Consider the following 16,124-nt stretch of genomic DNA (forward strand, 5'->3'; position numbering starts at 1 on the left):
AAAAATAGTGGTGGTGGCAGTGAATCCAGCCCACCACCACCTACCATCACCGTAGTTTTACTATTTAGCCCTCAACTTTCTTAATATTAAAAATCAATTAAATATAAATTGATATGTACATATAAATTCAAATTAAGTTAACTATTTCATATAAGAAAATTTGATTAGACATCATAAAATCTATAGTAAAGCATGGGCATTTAACTAGTTTACCAAATAGGACAAGTCCTTAAACGTGAATTTTAAATGATTTTCCCCCTAAACTATTTATCTAATCTATAACATGTTTATAATGTTGTATTCATTAAAAATTATATCTTTGCTACAACAAGATCTTAGATTATTATATTTTGATGATATATATGCGTATAAGATATCTCAAGCATCAAAATTCGTTCAACTTAAAATCACAGTGTGGTTCACTATTTCTTTCAGTTTTTAATGACTACTAACGTACTGTCCGTGCGTTGCAATGATATTTTATTTTACAAATATCATTGACATGCTATTAACATTATTTTTGGCATGTATTATCTTTTAACTGCTACATATGTTTGTTATTGACATGTGAGCCTAATAGTCTCGTGACTTTTTTTTCTCGTAAAAAGTAGAGTTGGTGAGTGGTTGACATGTAAGATCCACGATCATTTTTCTCTTTTAATAAACAGACTATAGATAAAAATAATGAGTTAGAAAAATTTATAGGAGCATAGAAACCATTTGTTTCTCAATGTCACCGATGGCCAATTGAAAGATTTTGACCGCCAGATTTTTTGGCAGAGATCGGGCGTCAGATCGCAGCGTTGTCCGGTGAATTTTGGACGAATTGCCTCTCTGCTGCCAGATGTGCAGAATGCCTTGCTGATTTCCTGACGCTGAATATCGCATGGCTCATGGCCGACCACACCCTGTTGATGGGCTTAGTTGGACGGACATAAAGCACAAGGCCTTGAAACATCAGATGACTGACTAGCTCTGCACTAATTCGGCCCATGGTAGATGCATTTTGGGCCGTGACAGATTCTAAGAACGCTTCATCGATGCAAACTGATTATGTTTTCATTATCTTTTTTTTGCGATTACATGACAAACGCACATGCAAATATACCACTATACACGCAACACCGTATGTATGAATGCACCCCTAACATATGATCAAATATACGAAGACCAACAAACATCCATGATCTCACCAAAATCTCGTTGAAAACCCGCTTGCGTGTGCAATATTTGTGGCCACTAGGATTTAAATCCCGTTGGATGGAGGCAATACCCCAACGACTCCGTCACCACACCGCGCCTGCTTTCCCACATTTTTCTTTACATTATTGGCTAAGTGTGATTAACGGTGCTATTTTTGGAAATCCTATAGGATAGAGTTGCACTCCATGCCCTTTCGATGTGTAGTTTACCCAGTTTTTAAAAAAACTTAAAATTTGAATTATGAAGATGTTAGAATGGGTTCCCCGTATCTTTTGATTTATTCAGGGGCAGAGCTGCATATTGTGGAAAAAAATTTAGCTAGAGTTTATTAATTTTCACCACGTATATATCCCCTCAATCCAAATTCAGACACCTGTAACAGTCCAAATCTATTTCAAAGTACTAGAAAAAAATGAGTGACACCCCCATCTATTTCACTCAATCTCTGTCCTGGGATTTATGTCTTGTTTTTGGAATTTTCCCTCATCCATCATTTCACTCATATGTATTGAACATAGCTCGTGAGAATTTTAATACTTGTGTGCGTGAAAATCCTACATGTATTAAAAAACATGGGAAATTCTAAACTCCTCTTAGTTAAATTTGGATAATTTTTCAACCATATTTGATACTAGATAATTCAGTCAAAATAGTCCAAAAAGTAGGAAATAAATATATTACTTACCCCTCTTTCCAAGCCCGTGCCCTTCCACCGTATGGTTTAGTAGAGACGGCTCGCTAAACTATACCAAGCCCATCTCTCACCCCACTGAGGCCTTGTTTGGTTGGAGGGGGATTGGGCGGAATTGAGCCACAACCCCGTGAATTTCTCCCCCGCGGAATAAATCCCGACCTATATAAAAAATCGTTGTTCGGTTAAGCCCAGTCGGGGTTCAAGCCCGGCCCATCTTGGGATTTAATTAATCCTCTTCATCGGTGGTGTGAAAAAATCTTGTCATCTTGTGTGATAATGTATAAAATCCTAACCTACTACTTTGTGTAAATTTTTGCCAAAACAATCGGATATTTTTATGGAAGGGATTATGAGAAAGTTGAGGATTCAAACCCCACAGGGATTATGTGACATGAGAAGGGTTCATCTGATCCGCATGATAGATTTCTCTTGGGGATTAAATTTCAACTAACCGAACAAGGTCACAAGGTCTTAACGGATCTGCAAATTGTCTTTAGTTGATGTCCAACCAATTTTAGCATTGGTTCACTCCAACAAAACTTCATGTCTTCATCTCCCCACGTTTCTCCCCAAGTTTGAGGTTTTTTTTTCCGTCTCATCGAATCAGTTACGATCCAATTCTTATTATCGGCGATGGCTTAGAGTATCGAAAAAAAAACCCCTAAACTCCTCTAAATCCCAAAACTAGGGGGATATTAGTGAAAAAAAAAATCATTCCAACAGATCTCCTAACCGCCCAAAAATACCGGACTTCCCTTACACGTTGAAATCGCTCTCCACAAGTTCAGAGCCACGCTTGCTCCTAGTCCGACATTCGCTACTCGTTTCCTACTCGTTTCATCGTGAGCCCACGCGACGGCAGATCGAGACCTCATGCCGCGCCGGCGAATTGTCTCGATCCTGCACCCAACCGGCATTGAGGCTCTTGTCTCTTGTGTTGCCTTGTGTTCTTCTCAAACCATGGAGGCCACCGCTGGTGGCTAGCGGTCGAGGTTGGCCATCTCTTGGTCGATTTGTCCCACTGACCCCATCTTCTGATCGGAATTTTTTACAATCTAATCCTCTTTGCAAAAAAAATTATAAATAGATCTATTTGAAAACATTATCCAAAAATAGACCATTAAGAAATAACAGCGCAGCGCCCCACGTAACGTATCGTCAAGGTGGAGTTGACTGCACTAACTTCACGTCAAACCCACATCGGAGCACGTTAGATTATAATCAATTCCACCTCAGCGCCACGGTATGCGATGCCAAGGAATGAGTCAATTTTTAGATAATGTTTCTGGATAGTTCTATTTGTAAAATTTGATTATTATGAGTAAAAGAAAAGCAACCCCCCCCCCCTCCCCTTCACAACTGACTGCACCGTATATGCATCGATAGACCAACTCAGAAGGAAGAACGATGGGAAGACGATGGAGAAAGAGAAGTGAGTATTGTCTCCTCTGTTTTCTTTTTTTTCTTCTATTTTGTTGAGGTAGAAAATAATTGACTGCGTAATAAAAAATCTAAAACTCACATATTTTAAATCATGTTCCAATATTAAATCCCTTTACACTGTTGTATCCATTAAGGATCCAAGTCAAACATTAATTATATTATCAGTAAAAAGCTATTTTTATACCCACTCTATTTAAAATATAAGTATTTTTAAGATTGTATCATAATATATGTATTTATGTACAGATTCCGATGATTTTTATCATCCCACTGATTCGAGACACAGTTAGATACTTAGAAAGAAAATACAGTCAATTCAAACTTTAAAAACTAATCACTAAAATAGAATCTTTTGTATTTTATTAGCCTATGCTAAATAACACAGAAATAATTATATTTTAGAATAGAGCTATTATCATGTTCTAACCCTTTACATGTCATTAAAATTTTAGTTTTGTATCACATCACTTCGATCACATACATATTAAGAAACAATGATTTTACTTTTAGTTTAAAAACTTTATTTAAGATTATCTTCTAATCAATTTTATGCGAATACGTATCGTATTAGTGTATCACCCAATAAAAATTAGGCTACAATCTCTAACCGTTTTTATCTATGAAAATCGGTTAGTGATTTATAGTTATAATACTTTAGATTTATATATCAATTATTAATTATTCCTCATTCAACACGTAGCATTTTTAAATTAAGAAGTTGGCCCTTTAAACAACTCAATCTAACTATTTTTAAATTGAAAAGTTAGCAATCTAAAATTCGCTCATGTAAAAATTTAAACACAAAACCTTAAAATACTACCCAAGTCGTCACTAGAACCACTAAACTATATGTCTTTCACCAGTTATTAATTTGTCACGTATAAAACTCTCCTTGGTTTTCTAAAATTTGGTTCATGATATCTATGGTTTTGTAAAATTTGAATTATGCTATTGTAACCTGTACGACTCCTCTCATGATCGTGATAAACGATAAGAATCAGCCGGCGTCTTACTTTTCTCCAGCTTGGCGAAAAAAAAATAATGGATGGTGTTGACTCAAGGTAGATTTCAATTGCTTTCTGTCACTTTTCGAGCTGGAAGCAAGGCGTTTTCTGAATTCTGAGATGACTTTCATCGCTTCACTATCACTCTTCGTACCGCAAAAGATTATAGCATGACAGAACTTGCACAGCTCTTGTGGAGAAAGCTAAGCCAGCTTTAATTCGTACTCCTTGTGTCCTACTCAATTCGTTTTATATTATAAAACTTTTAAAATTTATTAAATTTATTCATGTATCGATATATATATTTTATATATGTGTCTAGATTTATTTGCGCACATAGTAATCTACACGAAACCAGAAATCTTATAGTATAAACGGAGGGAATATCAAGCAAAGAAAGTCTACGCGAGGGAGATACGATTCTTCTCCCGCCCTGTGCATCTCCATCGTCCAGCTCCCTACTGCGTGTGCACCACGATCGAGTCCACGAGGATGAAGCTGCTACGCATCGTCTTGTTGGTTCTCCTCCTGCCGGCCGTCTCCTCCTGCATCCCCGGCCGCCGCCGCCGGCGCTACGACTCCATCTTTAGCTTCGGCGACTCCTTCGCCGACACCGGCAACGACGCCGTCGTCTTCGCTGCGCGCTCGCTGTCGACGCCGTCGACGCAGCCGCCCTATGGCATGACCTTCTTCGGCCACCCCACCGGGCGCAACTCCAACGGCCGCCTCATCCTCGACTTCATCGGTGAGTGCCCGACTCCGGCCATGCTTCTTTCTTTCTTGGCGAAAGAACGCGTTCTCAAGGCACGGCCGCCGCTGCCCGCCGGAGTAAGTGCAGCGGAGAAGCTCGGCCTGCCGTTTGTCCCGCCGTTCCTGGCGCACAACGGCAGCTTCCGGCGAGGCGCAAACTTCGCCGTTGCCGGGGCCACCACTCTCGACGCCAGCTTCTTCAGCGACATCCCGGGCGTCGGCAAGTTCGTCCTCAACACGAGCTCCAGCGTGCAGCTGAGTTGGTTCGACTCGCTGAAGCAGTCGCTGTGCAGCCCTGCCCGAGGTAAATCACTATCTGCAGTAGTAGTGTAGCATATATAGCACCACTTCGCCATGGATGCGTGGCTGATGCATGCATGATGAGGGCCGGCCAGCCATGAGGCAACGCATCGGCTTACACAGTGGAGTACTCCGCGCAGAGTGCAAGGGCTTCTTCCACAAGTCTCTCTTCTTCATGGGAGAATTCGGCGTCAACGACTACAGCTTCTCCGTGTTTGGGAAGACCCTGCCAGAAGTGCGATCGATCGTTCCAGACGTGGTGAAAACCATCTCCTCGGCCACTGAGGTAATCGTTCTACTATGTTTTTTCTGGGAGATTTGCTCCGGCTAATAAAAAGTAATTCGAGACACCAGTACCTCAGGGTTCTTCTGATTGTTGAATCTAACCGTGCACATCCTATCCTATTTAGCTAGATCCAATGGTGGGAAACAATTTAATATCGTGAGATACCGGTATATCAAGATACTTTTCGTTGGACCGGAGCAAATCTCTTTTTTAGACATGATCCATCCCACAACATAGTATTTTATAAGTCAAATTAACATCTTCAGTTTTGTCCATGTTATAGAAAACTACTAACATCCACCTCTTCAAATTAATTTCATTAAGTATATTTTTATTTTAGGTTAAATATGTTGATATATTTTTATGTAAACTTCATCAAACTTGAGCGTTTTAACTTATAATAAACCTAAAATGACTTATAACATTATACATTAAAAATATGGTATTAATCTATATTACTAAGTATATTAGTGTTTTTATCATTATTAAAAGAACACTTACAGTTACCATATTTTTTACTATAAAAACATGCTACCTATATATAAATATTAGTTACCTACATGTACCAAAATTTTACGGTATTTCAGTGTGCTTTCTTATGGACCAAAAATGTTATGTGCCAAGGACCATATAAATTCTTATTTTCATGACAGATTTCTAAATTTATTTTGAAACATGACATCATGAATATGAAAAATTTTATAGTTCTTAAGAAAATGTACCTTGAGGTACCAAGGTATAATTTTTTACCTCTAGGCACCAAATTTTTATATTAGAAAATATAACTTCTTTACAAATATTTTCAAGAATAATAAATAAGAGAATTTTTACTGTGTTTGAGAAAATATATAGAGGTATAATTTTTTAGTGCAAGATATAATTTTGGAACCTCAAGTTTATTGGTACCTTTAGGTAGCAATTTTTAATACAGAATGTTATACCTCAAAGTACCCTAAAAACCCTAGCTAGGTAAGTAATCTCCAAAACTTGGAGCAAGCATCGCTGGTTATTAACCAGCCATCCACGTCAGTTTGGCTGGCCGGCAATATCTAACAAACAACACTTTCTCCATCGACTTATTAACAGAGGCTAATCAAGCAGGACGGGGCAAAAACGGTGGTCGTGCCAGGGATCCCGCCACTGGGATGCATGCCGCCCAACCTGGCGATGTTTCCCAGCGCCGATCCAGCAGGCTACGAGCCTGGCACAGGATGCCTGAGGCAGCTCAACGAGATCGCTGTGTACCACAACGAGCTGCTACAAGATGCCCTCAGGGACGTTAGGATCAGCCATCCCGATGTCCGGGTTATCTATGCAGATTTCTTCACCCCGGTCATTCGAATCGTCAAGTCTCCTCGCACATTTGGTTAGTGTAGGATATATAGCACATAATTAGATTAACGGTTTTTTACCATCTTTAATAAGTACCTCGAGATATCAGAAATTTTAGTAATTTTGGTACCTTACATTGGGTCTGTTTGGAGGAGCTTTAGATTCGGAAAAGCAGCTGCTTGGTAGCCAGCTTCTGAGAATCTGGAAAAACTCATAAACTCAACTTCTCCAGCTTTTGAATTCTTAGTTCATTTTCTAGAATCTGTAACTATAGATTTTTAGAAGCTTCTGACACAAGCAGCTAGAAGAAATTCCCCCAAACATGCCCATTATACCTTAAGGTACTAAATTTTTGAGCAATTTTACAGTTCTTGAGAAGTTATCAGGAGGTACACTAAAATTTTGGTACCTCGTAGTATCTCCTCAAGAACAGTAAAATTACTCTAAATTTTACACTGAAAAATATGTTACCTCGAGGCACTTTTTAAGGATGATAAAAAAAACTCTACATTAACTTGTCTTTTATCTCATCAATGTGTTAATTTGCAGATACTTGTAGTGTTATGATGATGATGCAAGTCCTCTTTTAATTGTGGAAGATGGTTTTGATCGATGACTGTTAATTGTGTAGGGTTTATCAGTGATATTTTGAGATGCTGCTGTGGTGGAGGTGGAAAATACAACTTCAACATGAGCGCTGGATGTGGCATGCCTGGCGCGACGGTGTGCGAGTATCCATCCAACCATTTGTTCTGGGACGGCCACTTGACAGAGGCAGCCTACCGCTTCATTGCCAATGGCTGGCTAAACAGCTTAAATGGATCCTAGATAAAATTATGTTGGAACCGATCTGTTCTCTTTTATGTTGTGATAACTGAAAGTTTGATGAATTCTTAGCGATATTGTATTTTTCTTAACCGCTTTGAATTTTCAGTCATTCATATATTTTTGAAGAGTTTGAAGCGTGGCAGTGTTGTTCTCCTATATATATAATCTATAGAACCCATATTAAGTAGGTAAGTAAAAAATATCCTAAATCACCCTTAAACTCTTAATTCTTGAAACGTTCCAAAATACAGTGATTTAATTACATAAAATTGTATAATAATAAATGCATTGGACAGAACACATTTTGTTTCATTTTGTACTATGTTTATTACATACTTTCATATTACATTGGGACATTACATTAGAACATATTTAAATAGGTTTCATTCAATATCACTGGCACACCATGAAGTCTATAAAAACCAAATTGAAACTTGGAGAAACATGTTACAAGTGAAACGAGCATGGAGAGGAAGATGCACGCATCTAGCAACATGTCCATTAAACATTTAAATGTAAGAAATTGAGTTGAGCTATTAGGCCTTGTCCCTTCTGAGTTGTGTTGGGCCTTGTCCCTTGTGAGTTAGGATCGAACATGTTGTTTGGGCTGCTAGACTTGGTTTGGTGAACTGCTAGCCAACTTGTTAGGCTTTAACTCGTTTGACTAGCTCAGAGCTATTCAAACGAGCTAAAACCCTATCTTAGCTTGTGCACGATTCGTAATGAGTAGAGTTAAGCTAAGCTAAAATGAGCTATCGAGAGATGGGTTTTTTCGTCCAACCCTTACATTCCCACCCTCAAATTGTCATGTCACTGTGTTTCTTTTTAGGTTTTCTTTTCCTAAGCGTCAAAGTGCCTGAAAATAAAAATAAATTAATATATAGCACAAGAACTCTACACTATTTGAACTACTACATTCTATGCAGTTTTTGGGACTTTCCGGGCAGGAGCCGAAAGAATAACTAATCAGGTCAGATGCAGTGTCAGCGATAACTATTATCCAAAGAAAACTGTTATCAATAACTTGCCCCCCGATTAATTTGGACGAGAGTACGTGACCTAACACATGTCCAGTCACCCTGATGGCGCAGTTGTCATTTGCAGTTCTTCAGAAATCGTTGATCGGGACGCATATTGATGAGATGATAACCAAGATGACTCTGGCATGTCTGACCAGTGCATTTTAATTTTAGTAGGGACTCGCAATGTTTTATATACTCCCTCCGGATTTTTTATATGACGCCGTTAACTTTTATATTTACGTTTAATTATTTATCTTCTTAAAAAACATATATAATTGTTAATTATTTTATTGTAATTTAATTTATTATTACAATAGTTTTAAGTATGACTTATAATTTTATATTTAAATAAAATTTTTAAATAAAATAAATGGTCAAACGTAAACTAACCTTAAAAATCAACTACCTCATATAAAAACACGAACGGAGGGCCATATATTCTACTGTTGGAACGTCTACTTCATAATTCAGAGTTCATGCGTATACTTGTTGCTACGTTCTTATCTTCAGAAATCAGGAGAAATCATGAGGATGAGGCAGAAAGATTTGTGGGTACAGATCCTTGTGCTGCTGTCGAGCGTGGCCTACTCGCTTGAGCTGGATTACACCTCGATTTTTAGCTTCGGAGATTCCTTCTCCGACGCCGGCAACATCGTCTTCATCTACGGCCACAGGAAGCCCGACCTTACCATGGTCAAACCGCCGTATGGAATGACCTTCTTTGGCCACCCCACCGGCCGCCTCTCCGATGGAAGATTGATCGTAGATTTCATCGGTGAATTGTTTCTTTCCAATTGGGTTAATTTTGTTCCTATTCTTGCTCGTGCTTATGTCGAATCGTTAAAATTCCTGAGTTTTTAATGGCGTTTGCTTGGTCGCTTCTCTGTAGCCGAAGCACTGGGCCTCCCTCTGCCTCCACCGTCGTTCGCCGCCAACCGGAGCTTCGAGCAGGGCGCCAACTTCGCGACGGCCGGCGCCACGGCGCTGAACCGTGCGTTCTTCGTGGACAACAACTTCACGGTGCTGTCTCCGTTCAACATCTCGCTCGGCGACCAGCTCGGGTGGTTCGACGACATGAAGCCGTCGCTCTGCGGCGCCGGCGGCGAGCCACGTCGGTGCGAGTGCTACTTCTCGAACTCTCTCTTCTTCGTCGGCGAGCTCGGATGGAACGACTACGCGTCCGTGCTGTTCGCCGGCAGAGGCGTCGACGAGGCGAGGTCTCACACCCCCGAGATCGTCAGAACGATCTGTGCAGGCACACAGGTGCACGTTAGAATTTGCATCGATCACTGACCAAGCTCGTTGGTTGAAATCGTGCCATTTTTGCAGAAACTCATCGACGACGGTGCGAGGACGGTGGTCGTGTCGGGAGTCTCGCCGATGGGATGCACGTCGGGGAACCTCGTGCGGTTCGCGAGCTCAAGCGAAGCAGACTACGAGCCGGACACCGGCTGCCTGAGGAAGCTGAACCTTCTGTCCATGGAGCACAACCGGCAGCTCCGTCAGGCCCTGGCGCAGCTCGCCGGCAGGAACCCCGGCGCGAGGATCATCTACGGCGACTTCTACGCCCCCATCGCCGAGCTCGCCGCGACGCCCCGCCGCTTCGGTGAGCCCAAAGCTGAGAGCTAATCTTCCTACACCGCACCGTGCCAGCGCGTGTTCACCGGAATATTATTCCGCGCGCAGGGATCGACGGGGAGGAGGGCGCCCTGCGAGCTTGCTGCGGCAGCGGCGGCGGGCGTTACAACTTCGACCTGAACGCGACGTGCGCCATGCCCGGCGCGACCACCGCCTGCGAGCACCCGTCGGCGTACGTGAACTGGGACGGAATCCACCTCACCGAGGCGGCGTACCACCACGTCGCCGATGGCTGGCTGAGAGGGCCGTACGCTCACCCGCCCATACTGAGCTCGCGTTCGCGATAGCCGCAGCCGCAGGCCGCGGCGTCTCTCTCTCTGCTCAGTTTGGGACCTTTGGGTTTTGTGGGAGCTGTTCTAAGGTACTTCATCTTACCAATAAGGTAATCCTCAATAATTGACACGATTACCTAGAATAACATGTCATCTAAAAAGTTTAAAATTAGGATAAAACACCTCTCTCAATATATAGTTTCATCTATTATTGTTTCCTAATTACATGCAATACACGGGCTGTCTAGGCAACAGTGCATAGAAGGTTTCATCCCTATGAAACTTATTTCATCTCTCTCTTCATTAATATTTTACAACATCATCAAAAATATTTATATGATATCTTATTTATTGTTCATAAAACTCCTATTGAGATTAGCCTAAGGAGGTAGATGTTTTCCTATCCTTAGTAGGTACCATGAGGTACTACTTCCATGTAAAATTTGGTACCTTTCTAATATCTAAAGTAGCAAGAGATATTAAATTTTACATAAAAAAATTGCTCTTCGTATAATCCTAGCCCTTGATTATTAGTGTTTTTTTTATAAAAACAACTGCATGATTTCCCTAGTACGTAAATCACATCATAAATAAAAAGGAAAGGAAGAATACAGGTAGCTTCCTTTCCAAATTATAATCACGCATGCATGAATTAGTATGTCCTACAGATCTATCATGAACGTTTTCATGCATGTTTATTCTAATTTCAATCCTAAACCACAAAAATAATAAAATTTACTATAAGAATATTCCAAAGTTTCTGTTGCAGCGAAAGCGGATTCAAACAAACATATTTGCTTTATATGATGAGTATTGGGTTTTTAGTATGGATTTATACTTTTTATTTTATCTTATCTTTCAAGCATATTTCAAATTTAATGGTAGATGATACTTTTACTAGTATATATTTTTGAAACTACAATTTAACTTTATAAATCTAGAATTAATTTTTAGGAGTATTACTTACCAAATAGACAATCACAATTGAATGTGAATAAATAGTATTTATTTTCTTAATTATGGGGTATTAAATGAGAGTGGACTCTACTACCTTCTAGGAGGTAAATAGAATTACCAATCATTGGATACATGCCCAAGGAACGGTCCAAACAACTTAGGCCGCGTTTGTTTGGCCCTGGTAAGTTAACTTATCCTATAGTTTTCAGTGTGCACATTTTCCGAACTGCTAAACGATGTATTTTCGTAAAAGTTTTATATAGAAAAGTTGTTTTAAAAAGTCATATTAATCTATTTTATATTTTTTTAATAATTAATAATTAATTAATCATGTAATAATCTATTAGTACGTTTTCTATGCCAGGGATAAGTTAACTTACCCTCTCAAGCCGAACGTGGCACGTTTTCTATGCCAGGGATAAGTTAACTTACCCTCTCAAGCCAAACGTGGCCTTAGGAGCACCGTAAAAAAATCCATTTTGTGAAGGCATCACACTATCAGTGTTAGCTATTCCATCCATCCGATAAAAACTAAAATGAATCTAGATAACCCCTAATACAATGAATCTAGATAATTATCTGTTTAGATTTATAGTGGATTCCTAGTAGAAGGGGTCACGTCTCCTTCTAGATATATTTTTTATGAGACGGAGAAGTACAGCAAGCCAGCACGTACCATTTTAAGTTCTGATGCTCGTGTGATCACTCACGGGATCAAGTTTGAAAACATCAAAATTAATATTTTGATATAGGAATTAAATTGTTTACTTGTCAGTTATGAATGGTAATCCCTCCATTTGTTTTATCTGACCATGTTAATCTTTTAATGTTTGATTATTCATCTTATAAAAACTAACTAGTATCCGCTACTTTGTTTTTTTCAATGCAATTCAGGTGGAGAATCCCTCTCCCTGGGTGATCTTAAAAAAAAAAAACAGTACGGTGACCCGCGTATATTGCACGGCTAGCATCGTTATAAATTGTATCTATATACGGTATCTTATCTAAATAATAATATTTTTTTACTTTGAATTTAAATTTTCCTAAATTATATTTTTACATGAAACCCCATTTACCTGTATTCTAAATTGTACTTGTACACAAACTTTTTTCTATATAATAGTTAATTTATAATTCTAAATTGTATTTATAAATGGATACTTTCTCTTAACTTTTCTAATTTTTAACTGAAATTTTATATATTTCCAAATTGTATATATAAATGGACACTTTCTCTTATAGTCAATCTGGACAATATCAAACTCCTATAATACATATATGATTGCTTTCATATTCGGTAACCCTACCATATGTATATACATGTATAGTTTACGAATACCCTTAGTACAGGTATTACACAACGAGTTTGTCGACTATTTGCCCCTTATTGAGTGTCTTCTCTATAAAACTGGGTTTGATTCCCCTCACTTATGTAACCTGCTCCGTTATTAAATAAAATTACACGAGTTTTCAACCAAATTCAATTGTATTTTGTTTTATAGTTTTACAGAATCTAATATAATGATTGCTCAAAATAAACTTACTTGGAAGCAAACAAGAGATGACATATACGATGATTAATTTATATTATTATTTATTAATAATTTAATATGACTATCCCATCCATCGAACAAAACAATAAAAATCAGATCATCTCGTCCATCTAACTAACTATAAAACTGTATCAACATATCCTTAAAAGTACATATGTCATATCTCATCACACATTGACCCCTAACCAAACACACCATGATTCAAAATATTCATAAGAATTATTAGAGTGGGCCATAAAAAAAAGAAAAGCACTTGGCATTTCCTTTTGTTAAACGGGCTCATGAGGGGGAAAAAAAAACTCCTTTGAAATCTTGCAGCACTGCACCGTGCTCGCCCCAGGTGCGTGGCGACCGGGGCTGTCGACAAGATGCAACTAAAGTTGTCCTGCGTGCAGTGCACCGTCTCAAGAAGCACAAATGTTTGGGGCCTACTACTGGCATGGGAAATGGGGTGCCATAGATAAAGGAAAAAGAAATATATTCAAAAGCTGCGTATCTCTTTGCTGGCCTAAAAAGATTGAACCCATTTTTTAGGAAAAATTGGGTTGTTAATATAATTTTGTGAAATCATAAACATGTTATTCTGACTCACGTATCATTGACTCATGTGAGCTCCACATGTCATTGAGATACAAATGACATATCTTCAATTTTACAAAATTACAATAGCACGGTGTAAATTTTCCTTTTTTTAATTACTCTCTTCTTCATAATCTGGTTGATTAATGATTATATTAGCATCTGGTTAAACCTCGTACATCGGCAGCAGTAGGATGAACTCAGGTAAATGCTGATGAGTCTCATGGTGATCCTGGTTCAAGATGTGGCATTAATTGGCGTATCGCTATCGATTTGTCACGTTCCAATTATGTGCACATTAAACGGGTAGATAACGGCTCTCGCTGGGAATCCAGAATCTAAGGTGGTGTTTAGACTGAGAAAATTTTTGAAAGAAGTGTCATGTCAAATGTTTGACCGGATATCGGAAGAGGTTTTCAGACACAAATGAAAAAACGAATTTCACGGCTAGCCTAGAAACGAATATTTTGAGCCTAATTAATCCGTCATTAGCACATGCTGGTTACTATAGTACTTATGGCTAATCATGGCTAATTAGGCTCAAAAGATTCATCTCAAGATTTCTTCCATAACTGTAAAATTAGTTTTTTGTTTCATCTATGTTTAATACTTTATTTATATGTCTAAAAATTCGATGCGATGTTTTTGGAAAAAAAATTTGGAAACTAAACAAGCCCTAAAACTACCTCACTTAAAGAATGTTATTAAGGCCAGTCCATTCACACAGTAGCAAATAATCAGTTACTAGTAAAGTGAGGAAACATATACACGTATTCAAGACGCTCGTATCATTTTCCTTCTACCTATAAACACCAAATTTAAAGTAAAGCTTAATTTTTAAAGTTTTTATTGTAGTTTATTTTATAATATTTACTTTTAATACATGTATATACAAAAGTTTTATTTATTTGTTTTTAAGCCCCTTGCGGGGTGTATATTAAAATTAGGAGAACATATATAGGTTTAATTACAACAGACAGTGAAGCAGCGGAGGGTGGGAGGGGGTTCGTCTGATCTAAACAATCATCCTACATGGCGACCAACATTTCTTCTTGAATTTTTATTAGGGCAGATAGACCCCGTGCACCACAGACGCGCCAGGTGTCTTCTTTTGAAAAGATTATGTTGTTCCGCTCTTTCCGGATTTCCCAAAAACTAGGATGGTGAGGGATTTGGCTCCTTTCCACACATCCTTTGGTGTTGCTTGCAGGGTCTCATACCGGCTGTACTCCAGCAGTTGGGGTGAGTGGTGTTGTAGCCAGGTCTTGCCGACGCAATTTTGTTCAGACAGGGCTCCAAACTTGACGCGTCAGGGGGCGCTCTCTGAAAAGGTGTTGTGCTGTTTAGAGGTTCCGGTAGCGGAGCTGACAAAAGTACTTATTTGGTCGCTGTCTCTGTTGTTGTAGACGGTACGGTTCAGCAGCAGTAGCCACGCGAAAAACTTGCACCGTGCGGGCGCCCAGGCCTTCCACACATGTGGCGCGGAGAACGACGCCGTCGATCCGACGATGGGCTGCATCCTCTCCTTTTCCTTTGTTCGTTTGCTCAAGTGCTTGGAAGAGCCGCTCTTTGATCAAACAATTACCGCTAGTACAAAAACTCCACAAGGCATCAACTCCTATGAGAGAATCCAGGGTCCATGCCCCCAGTGTTTCTCAAACTCCTGCGAAATGGAATCATCCATGTAAAATAGTAGGAGTAGAGTACAAGGGATAACCCAAACGATCAGAAAACAAGATACATCCTGCATTTGACGCAAATCTCGAGGCACCCTCAACGGCGATGAAGTAATGAAACAGAATGGGATTACGGGAGCCTAACTTTTTCGACTTTTTAAAGATACCGACCGTGATCACGAGTAGTTGGTTACTTTGGATCAACTACACTGACACCTTAGAAATTTTATTCGAGTAAAACTAAAACTAAAATATATAACATTACAATAAATTTAAATTTATGTGTAATATATAAGTTTTAAATAAAATATTTAATATATAGTTAGACTTAAATAACTAGTAGAAGGCACAGTAAACACGTCCAACTTTTTGGCTTATACTTATATTTGGGCTGCGTTCGTTAGTGTTATTTATCTGGTGCGAAAAACATAGTAATAGATCAGTATATAATTAATTAATTATAAATTATAAAGAAATGCAAAATATATTAATATTATTTTTAAGCAACTTTCCTATATAAAAATTTTGCAAGAATACACAATTCGATAATTCGGAAAATATGTGCGTAAAAAACGAGAAAATCTAGA

The 16,124-nt window shown here is 38.9% G+C and overlaps 2 protein-coding genes across 6 annotated transcripts; both read left to right on the plus strand.

Moving 5' to 3' along the window:
• Nucleotides 1–4,762: 4,762 nt before the first annotated feature.
• Nucleotides 4,763–7,975, plus strand: LOC102714500 (GDSL esterase/lipase At1g28590-like). 3 transcript variants are annotated; one of them, XM_040527876.1, is made up of 5 exons: nt 4,763–5,089; nt 5,183–5,398; nt 5,490–5,680; nt 6,767–7,046; nt 7,644–7,975. In XM_040527876.1, exons 1-5 carry the CDS (start codon nt 4,837–4,839, stop codon nt 7,838–7,840), a joined length of 1,137 nt encoding a protein of 378 aa, XP_040383810.1. In that variant the 5' UTR covers nt 4,763–4,836; the 3' UTR covers nt 7,841–7,975. The 3 variants fall into 3 exon arrangements, with proteins under 3 accessions (XP_040383810.1, XP_040383816.1, XP_006643907.1); XM_040527882.1 differs by having other exon boundaries at nt 6,782–7,046; XM_006643844.3 differs by having other exon boundaries at nt 5,535–5,680.
• Nucleotides 7,976–9,320: 1,345 nt separating this feature from the next.
• On the plus strand, nt 9,321–14,211 carry LOC102711211 (GDSL esterase/lipase At5g45910-like). 3 transcript variants are annotated; one of them, XR_001549475.2, is made up of 5 exons: nt 9,321–9,637; nt 9,752–10,125; nt 10,192–10,468; nt 10,549–10,882; nt 13,601–14,211. XR_001549475.2 is itself a non-coding variant. In XM_006645571.3 (4 exons), the coding sequence occupies exons 1-4, from the start codon at nt 9,388–9,390 to the stop codon at nt 10,785–10,787; spliced, it is 1,140 nt and encodes a 379-aa protein (XP_006645634.1). In that variant the 5' UTR covers nt 9,321–9,387; the 3' UTR covers nt 10,788–11,581. The 3 variants fall into 3 exon arrangements, 1 of the variants encoding a protein (XP_006645634.1); XR_005810987.1 differs by lacking the exon at nt 13,601–14,211 and adding an exon at nt 12,624–12,793; XM_006645571.3 differs by lacking the exon at nt 13,601–14,211 and having other exon boundaries at nt 10,549–11,581.
• The last annotated feature ends 1,913 nt before the right edge of the window (nt 14,212–16,124 follow it).

Source organism: Oryza brachyantha, chromosome 1, assembly GCF_000231095.2.
Source record: "Oryza brachyantha chromosome 1, ObraRS2, whole genome shotgun sequence".
NCBI classification, from domain to species: Eukaryota; Viridiplantae; Streptophyta; class Magnoliopsida; order Poales; family Poaceae; genus Oryza; species Oryza brachyantha.

Bases quoted from the DNA above. Each gene is read 5' to 3' on its own strand.
- LOC102714500 (XM_040527876.1), top strand. From the start codon at position 4,837: ATGAAGCTGCTACGCATCGTCTTGTTGGTTCTCCTCCTGCCGGCCGTC. The intron at 5,090-5,182 runs GTGAGTGCCCGA...GAGTAAGTGCAG, and splicing joins CCTCATCCTCGACTTCATCG to CGGAGAAGCTCGGCCTGCCG. The intron at 5,681-6,766 runs GTAATCGTTCTA...ACTTATTAACAG, and splicing joins CCATCTCCTCGGCCACTGAG to AGGCTAATCAAGCAGGACGG.
- LOC102711211 (XM_006645571.3), top strand. From the start codon at position 9,388: ATGAGGATGAGGCAGAAAGATTTGTGGGTACAGATCCTTGTGCTGCTG. The intron at 10,126-10,191 runs GTGCACGTTAGA...CCATTTTTGCAG, and splicing joins CGATCTGTGCAGGCACACAG to AAACTCATCGACGACGGTGC. The intron at 10,469-10,548 runs GTGAGCCCAAAG...TTCCGCGCGCAG, and splicing joins CGCGACGCCCCGCCGCTTCG to GGATCGACGGGGAGGAGGGC.